The sequence below is a fragment of the Condylostylus longicornis genome, unplaced genomic scaffold (genome assembly GCF_029603195.1).
Source record: "Condylostylus longicornis isolate FDR11 unplaced genomic scaffold, ASM2960319v2 ptg000044l, whole genome shotgun sequence".
In the NCBI taxonomy this organism is placed as follows: domain Eukaryota; kingdom Metazoa; phylum Arthropoda; class Insecta; order Diptera; family Dolichopodidae; genus Condylostylus; species Condylostylus longicornis.
This window is the reverse complement of record NW_026578013.1, coordinates 13,768,515-13,777,660: the sequence shown is the minus strand read 5'-3', so window position 1 is coordinate 13,777,660 and position 9,146 is coordinate 13,768,515. Positions and strand designations below refer to the sequence as shown.

Here is a 9,146-nt window from a genome sequence, read left to right as displayed (position 1 = left end):
CTATAGTAAAATTTACTATGTCAAAAAATTCTAATTTCGTCAAAAACGTCATTAAAAGAATTTGACAAAGTTATATTTTATAAAAACATACCAAGATTCGAAAATTTAGGGAGCTGTTCACAAATCTTCTGAATCAAGCAAGAAAAAATTAAATTTTACTTAAAATTTGCTAAAAATTGGAAATATGGCAATATTTTGCCCTTAGTTAATTTGCAAAAATTCATTTTCTTATTTGTTCTGTCGTAATTTATACTATCTTGACTGATTGTCATATCATCTGAAATGAATTTAAAGCTTTAAAATATTTTTTAGAAATTTTATATTAAATACTCGAACAGTAACGATTGCAAATTATATGCTAACATATTTTCATAACAGATACATTTTAATATGTTAATATGCACATATGTATGTATTGAAAATTATTTATTGACTATAATAAGTATGTACATGCAAAATTACTCGAGAAAAATAATTGATCACTGTAATTTGTAATTATATGGTTCGAAAACACGCCATTTTAATAAAACTGTTCTGCAAAATAATTTTTATTTACTATATCATGAATGTTTACAGATTTTTGTAATTATTATTTTGCAACTGTATATGATCAATTAAATTTTATATTTTTGATTAAAAAAAATTAATTTTCTTTAAACTATGAAATTACACTAATAAACTGTAAATTAATTGAAAATGAAAACAAAAACTTTAAAATTGAATTTTGCTTTAAAAAAATATTGAAATATTACCGAGTTTTGAATTGGCTGATGCTACAGTAATGAGCAGCTGTGGATGTGTATTTGGGTATATCACAAAATGTCAGTGTTTAATTGTTTAATTTTTTTTAAATTTAATTACAAATAAATTTTGAAAACATATTTTCTTTTTTATTATTTTATTATTAAAATTCACGAAATATACGTTAAAGTCACGAAATATATTATAAAAACAATACACAAATTACAAAAAAAACATTGAAAATTTAATTTATTATAAAATGAAAAACACATAAAATTTAATTTGCGGCATTTTATTTGTGACAAAATTGTGAACTAACTTGCAGTCTAAAGACATAATCAAGCTGCAATATTAAGCGACAAATCTAGCTCGCAAAAATATTGAGTCTTCACAAGTAGTTTATAATTGGTTTTTATTGCAGGAAATAATGAAACGAACTTGATGCATAATTAATTTAAAGAAAAAATATTTAAATGTAATAACGCAGAACTTAATAAATATAAAAACAGATAACAAAGTAAAAGTGCTAATTAAAATGTTTTAAATTATAAAATAATTCAAAAATTAGAAGGCAAAACTTAGTTTTGTAAGCACAATTGGAAATTCTTCAACTAATTTTTTTAATTCAACCACATTTGTAGTTTTTCAAACCTACATAACTAAATTTCAATACCAAAGATTAAACAAAGAAAAAACGATTTTGTCAACTTCAAATTCACTGTTTTAAAAAAATTAAATTTTTATTCTAAATAATAAAATACCAAAAGTGTGAAAAATTACAAAAATAAATTAGACAACACAAAATTTTAAAATCGAAATAATTAAAAAATACAAACAAACAAAAATCGATGCATATTTGTACATTAACGGTACATTTGTAAACAAATACAAAATAATTGTAACGAAACTACAAAACAACAAAAAGAAAACTACAAAAAAAATCCAATTTTTTAACACAGCGCAAAAAAAAAAGAAAAAATTTGCAAAAAAAAAAATTGAAGAAAACGAAAGTTTATTTATTTTGTCAAAATATTTTACAATTTTGTTGCTCTTTTACAATACTACTATTGCCTCTCTCTACAAAAAACTGCATCTGTGAAACAGATAAAACACCAAAACAATAACTCTGTGTTGTACTGTAGCTACAAAACTACCTAAAAAAACTCATATAATTATCAACTACAAATTTTTTGTATGCTACATTGTATTACTACAAGTATTAATTGTATTGTTATTAATATGTAGTTCTTACGATACTACTTCAAACGTAGTAAAACAAATAAAAGAAACAACAGATAAATAACCATAGTATTAGCAACAAAATAAAACAATTGCAAAAATAAAAAATGTCTGAAGCTGAATTACGTGCAGTTGAACCATTTTTACAATATGGCAATGGTAAACCACCACCAATTGTTGTTGTAGTTGGTGATGGTAGAAGTCGTGTCAGACGCGTTGTTAGGCAAGCAACACGTCATGTTACCGTTGTTAGTTATTCAACTCGACATAAGGAAACTCATACACATACATCACATCATGTGACCACAGTCAGGTGAGTTTTATTTAAATTCTCTTTCATATTTTCACAATAAGTTCGTATAAGAATAATGTCGTATTTGTTGTGTAATAATGGTAAAATGAAGATCATTTGAAGTTGGCTTCATATTAAGTATGATATGCAGGAAATTTTTAAAAAATTAATACTGTGGGGAAATAATTTAACACACAATCTGTATATTTACGTTTATTTATATGTATGTGTATAATATGAAAATATTTATAAACATATTAAATAATTAAATATATAAACAATAAAAAATGTGTCTAATATTTCACCTGTATATAAATAAATTTATTTAATTTAAATTATTGTAAATAACATTAATAACATTATCAAATATGCTCTGTTATTCTTGAATTTATTAGTATGATAAAAGAAAATGTACATAATCGCATCCAGGTAGAACGAAACTGTCGCAACACAAAATATCGTAGATTGAAGTTAAATAGTAACAAGAAATGAGTGTTTTCGTACACTTTGTTTCAGCAGATTAGAATGATTTAGCGATAACATTTTATAAAAAAGGGTTTGCAAATAATTTTCTTATCAAATTAGAAAAAAAATTCACATATTTTCAACAAAATTGTATTTTAATCTTTTTTTTCGAATTTTTGGATATTTTTCGACTCTGATTTAATATTTTCGACTGAAATTAATATTTTAAAAATCAAAATATTTAGTAAATTATCCGACTCATCTCCAGAATTAAGCACCTTTTTTATTTCATTATATAGTATTAGTAAAAATAATCTTAACATTTAAGTTTTGAAATGTTTTTTTACATGCCACACCATTAGAATATTTATTTTGTGGCATGTAAAAATTAAAATTCTTATTAATATTATAGAATTAAGTCGCATTTAATGACTTCAAATTCAATTTACAAATTCGAGTCCTAAGACTTACGAATGTACCAATTACAACATTATGTGTATAATGCATTAGATATTTACTAAAACAGCACAAATAGCATCAAATATGGTTCCTTCCAATTACCACATTATAATAATATGTATGAATCGGCATTGTTCAAATGGCAAAATTATGGAAGAGGTACAAAAATTGTGTGAGAGTTCAAAAATTTATAAAAATCTAAATTGATATCGAACTAACAATCGTACAATTTAATGTTTTTTTGAGGATTATCGATACCATATTTATTTGGAATAGTTAAAAATGTGATTTCAGATTTGTTTGACATTTTCATGTTCTGTGCCAATATGCAGACGATTCTTCTCGCTACTTACATTTTGGTTTTACACTTATCGATTTCATTTGATTGATAGAGAGAAAAAATGATAAGAAAAACTCTAAGGTTGCTATCACAAAGTGCTGCTGGAAAATACTCTTCTATTTACATACTCTTTTATTTAATTAAGGACATACTATACATACGTGCCCTCCTATTTAATTAAGGACTTTAATTCGCAAGCATTTCGATATAATTTGGGTTTTATAAATTTTCGTCTGTTATTTTAAATCCAAACATATCACACGAACATACTACATATAACTACAATTCAAATGGGCTCTTAATGTGTTAGTAAAAAATATAAAAGTTTTACACTTATTTGTTGTTTATTTTGCTTTTATATTGCCAGGAGAGTTCAAATCGCTTTGTACTCAATAAATCATAAATAATTTATATGTATACATTTATGTTTTATAATGCCACACATCAGATATTTCTTCCAATAATTAAAAAAAAAAATAATTAGAGACACAATAAACAACAATTAATTATTTTAATAGTGTAAACATTATTGTTGCTATAATTAAATCTTCCAAAAACTTTGCGAGTAAAAACTTGAACTTCTTAACTAAAAGTATGTGTATAAGAAATTTTATTAATTAACCATTATAGGTTTTAACTTCGATTCGAATGTGTGCGTGTGTGTATGGAGATGTAAGGTTCATTTTAACTAAACTGAAAATATCAATAAAATATTTTTATTGGTTGTTTCAAATTAAAATTCTGTAATAAATTACAACATAAAAATAATTTTGGAAGTGAAAAATTTTTGATATGTTGGAAAAGTTTTTTTAATTGTGCTCAGTTTTTCAATCACAACTCGTTGGTGTTTATTTCTTGTTAATAAAAATTTGTTGGTATAAACGAACTGAAAGATTTTTTTTATTAGTTTTTGTTTTTCTATTCTAATATTTCTGATTGCGTGAAACACCACATGAGCATAAAATCAAATTCTTTGCTTGTTAGTTCGTTAACTACTGGAAAAATATTTATTTAAAAACAAAGGAAGAAAAGACAAAGTCGTTTTTTAGTTTTTTTTTCCTATTCCGAATTAAGTTTTTAAGCTTTTTTTCTTAAATATATTAAAGATCTTGTTACATTGCCAGTGGGAGATCAATGTTTTTATTGCTCATATATAAGTAGATAATTGGCAGAAAAATACAGATTTTTGTTCCTGTTGCTTTTCTGTTTTTTTTTTATCTTCTACCTTACTTATTACTTATTAGTAAAATGTTTTATAATCTTCAAGAATATCCAAAAGTTTTGCCGCATTATACTAAAATATCTGCTTGTTTTGTTTATGGTTCTTTCTTAGTTAGTTTTTGTTTTAATGGTGTGATTTTGGATTCATCTATCAGTCGTAACATATCAAAAACCCTGTTGGAAGTTAAACAATTATGTTTTTTTTTGGTAAATATACAAAATGAAAGCTCAAACAAGTAAAAAAGCATTTTAGTAAATGAAGTAATCAAATATGTTGACCTTTTGATAGTTGATTTTTTTTTTGACATCAAAGCTGTTTTTTTCTCAATTTTTCGGTTTTTTTTTTATTTTTTGCAGTTTTTTGGAATCTTAAATTTTCAACTTTTAATATTGAAATTATCTTTAATTTGTCTCTTGACATGTTAATAGTATATTAAAATTTTATTGAGATCGTTAAGTCAAATTATTTTTTTTTTTGCTATTCTAACATTAAACTTTTGTTAACCCTATAAAAAATTATAAATTATTTGAAGAAAAAGAAGTGTCCTTGGTAGTAAACTAGAAAATTATTAAAAATAATTTTATTAAATTATTTTATCAAATTAATTTGGTAAGCTTTGCCTTGTTATTGAAATTATAGATAATTATTTTTTATAAATGCATTTTAATAAAAATTTCAGTTATTTTAATGGATCGGTTCGAGTTATTAACAATTTATGACTTTTTTTCATATTTGCCAAACTAATAATTACAATACAATGTCTTTATTATGTGAGTGTTAGTGAATCTAAAAATTAGTATTTTGCAACCACCCTACTCTGCAGAACATACTTTTTGTGTATTTGGCTATATAGTGTCATCATTAAATGTACCTATATAGTGTCATCATTCGAATTAAATTATCAATGAATGTTTCATATTGTATGCAGCACTGCAAAGTATTTGTCGTTGCAATCATAAATACGTGCGGTCTCCAGAAGTCCTTCTTGTCCTAAACTATTATTTTAATTTTGTATGATGTTGTTATTTTTATTACTTAAAATTATTCAAATATTTTTATTCAAATTACAGGAAATCAAATTTTAATTATTTAAAAATCAATGCTAATGAAAATTGTGTTCTGGTTGAAATATTTTTAAGTACATTATAGTTAACATTTAAAATCTTCGAAAGGTCACTAAAAATTAAAAAAAAAATTTTTTTTGTTATTAACGTGGTTAATTATGATTATTAATATTGATGTTATTGCTATTTAGTCTAAAAGTTTTAATATTTTCTTAAATTAATTTAAGTGATCATTAATTTGCAAAAAAAAATTCAATTTCAAAGGTGAAGTTCACAGTTTTTTAAATGAATCAATTAAAAAAATTTCAAATTTAAAAACAATTTTTTCTAACTTAATTTCATTTTAGTTTATTTCATCTTCTTGATTACAAAATAAAAATTATGTTAGAGTAATAAGACATTGCAATCTTCTCCTTTCAAGCTTTTAATTAGAATAAATGCTATTAATATTTAAAGAAATCACATCATGATTGAGAACCCATGACATTACTGTTCGTCTTAATAAAATTCTTAATATTATAAACGAACATTGGTCACTAACACGTACTACGGGAAAGCTACATTTTATTTATACTACAATAATAATTAATAATTTTTTTCATCCGATTGTTGGATAAAAACAAAAAAGAAACAACGTCAAACAAATTAACATTAAAATGTCACGACACGACACCTTTCCAAAAGAATTTGTAAATTTTAATCACAGAATGTCATGAAAAACAACAATAAAAGATGATTTCAAAATTACAAAATATGAAAAAGGAAAATTGCTGGAAAATTATAAAAACTTTTCTTTCGAATTGAAAACAAAATAAATAAGAAATGAACACTACAAAATAACAACAAAAATTCATGTTAAACTTATACATACTTAAGTGGTATTGGCACTTCCATACCTATTTACATACATCTACATACATTAATATCTATGCAAGTATACTGAGTGTATCTTTCCATATAAATGGTAATATTTCTATATACTTATTGTCATTACTAATCATTTTACAAAAACGTTAACAACAATTGACTAAAAACAAAATATAGGTGAGTTCTGTACAACCCACCTGTATATTGTGTGGGTAACACAATGCAATTCAACACAAAAAAATACATAAAATAAAAAAGTTCTTCAGGCATTTTTAATAATATGGCAATTGTTTATATAGTCGGGTATATTTAATATTTTTGTTGAAAAATTACCGCCGCATTTGAACACCATTTGCAATTCTATATAATAATATTTTCATAATTATTAATATTGTGTATATTTATGTTCACATGTACGTGATGAATGCATATTATGTATATACAAATATATTCCAAGAATATTATTCAGTAGTACTTTAATTTGCTACCTTAATTTATTACTTCAAAAACTGAATAAGTATACCTGTGTGTAGGTGGGTGGTTTATTTTTATTTTTATTAAACTTGACTTTGGAGCTTTTCTAATATTTGGTTTTGCCGAGTCAATGTTCGTTATGTCGTGATAACAAAACAAAAGATTTTTTTCCTTTATTTTTCTTTTTTTGCTAACGAATTTTTAAATTTCATTATTGCTCTAGCCCTGTGTCTAATTGTATGACATTAACTTGAAATTTTCAATTATTTTATAAATTTAGGAGTATAATGTACATATGTACATTCTTATATATGCATACATGTACATAGGTAGTGGTTGAATTTATAATTATTTCTGAAATAATTAAAATTTTATGCTTTAAATTAATTTTGTAAAATGAAGAAAATTCATGGGAAAAAATAGTTTTGCTAATGAGTATTTTTCTCAGTGTTTGTACATTGTTTGTATTTTAAATAACAAATTTTGCATACCTACTACGAAATAGTGCTAAATGCCATACATGAAAAAAGTAATTAATTATTTTTATTAAAAATTTTCTATTAACACTTTAAAATAACAACAAAGAAATGACAAATAAAAATGCATGCTAATTTTAATTTTTACTTTTTTTTTTCTAATTGCAGGTGAGTTATTTTTGAAAAAATTTTAAGTGATTCATAGTTTAATTGAGTTGAAACACAAAATGACAATTAAAATGCAAGTAAGTAAGAAAAAAGTTTAATACTAAAATCATTACGCTTATAACAATTTCGATAATTAAGCTTTTAAAAATTTTGATTTAAACAAAACTGTATACATGAGATTACAGTAATTCATTAAGGCTTCTACCCGCATTCGAAATTAAAGGTAGCTAAACAACCTCAGAAATTATACTATGTTATGCATTTACTCTAAAAACAGAAGTTTTTATATTCTAGTGTTACCGAACTGAAATATTTTGTGACTAAAATTTCCATATAAGATCGAAAATCATTTATGCATAGGTTACAACATTTAAATATAATACCGAAATAGCTCATACTGTAGTAGCAGATTTGCATAAATTTAATCAGTCAATCATAAGTATGCAAATCTATTCAACAATCAATACATAATTACATACATCAATGTGGATCATGATAATGTCACGTTTTGACATCCGAAATGTACTTCTCCATAGTATTATAGAAGAAGAAAAAAAAACTGTTTCAATGAAATTTCGTTTGGTCAGTAAAAATTTTTTAAGCTCTCCAACTTTGCTTCAGCTAATTTTTATGAAAATTTAGTCCTGAGTTTCTTACCCTTTGGATCAATATAAATCTTAAAATCTTAATATTTGAACTCCGCTTATATTCCAATGTGCAAATTTTTCAGAAATTTTTCAATTTCGGACAGAAAAACTTACATTATATAATACAGATAATATTTATTAAAATTTATACACCATTTATTAAAAAATATTCTGGAAAAATCAGACAATGTTGCTTTGTTGCTTGTGTTAGAATGCAATTTCGTAGTAAAAAATGTAAAAAGAAATTATCTTAGATATTCCAAATTAAAAAATAATTTTCCGTTCATTTTAAAATTAAATTTTACGACACTCATGATGTGCACAAAAAGCAAGAGCAAAATTATCGTTATAAACTATTTTTTACGCATGGTCCATCAAGATTACTGGCGATCGCGAGTATTTTTAAAAAATCACTCATAATTTAGAAAAGAAAAAGCTTTTAAACTTTTTCAAGTCTTGATTTTCAAAATATTACTCAAAAAGCAAACAGTAAAGCAAGTTTCGTATATTTATTTTCACCTTTATAAACAAATATAATCGTGGTGAGTTTATTTTTTAATTACTCTCAAATGAAAGAGTACAACAAAAGTTAATGCTAGTAAAATATAGATGGCAGTAAATAATTTGAGTGGAATAGCTTTGTAAATTTGAGTTTAATTTATTGCTTTGGTATGAAAAATAAATAACATTTA

General features: G+C 23.9%; 1 protein-coding gene across 2 annotated transcripts in view; it reads left to right on the top strand.

Annotated features, from left to right (window-relative positions):
• Positions 1 to 731: 731 nt before the first annotated feature.
• The window catches only part of LOC129610174 (IQ motif and SEC7 domain-containing protein 1), a 110,122-nt gene continuing 101,707 nt past the window's right edge, over positions 732 to 9,146 (top strand). Inside the window, exons 1-2 of one of the 2 annotated variants that reach the window (XM_055522592.1) lie at positions 2,271 to 2,293; positions 7,808 to 7,884. Coding sequence is in view for 1 of the 2 variants with exons in the window: in XM_055522590.1 (XP_055378565.1) it covers positions 2,088 to 2,293 (206 nt within the window). In the remaining variant the exon portion in view is untranslated. Of the gene's footprint in view, positions 2,294 to 7,807; positions 7,885 to 9,146 lie in introns of both variants that reach the window. The other variant, XM_055522590.1, reaches the window with a different exon arrangement.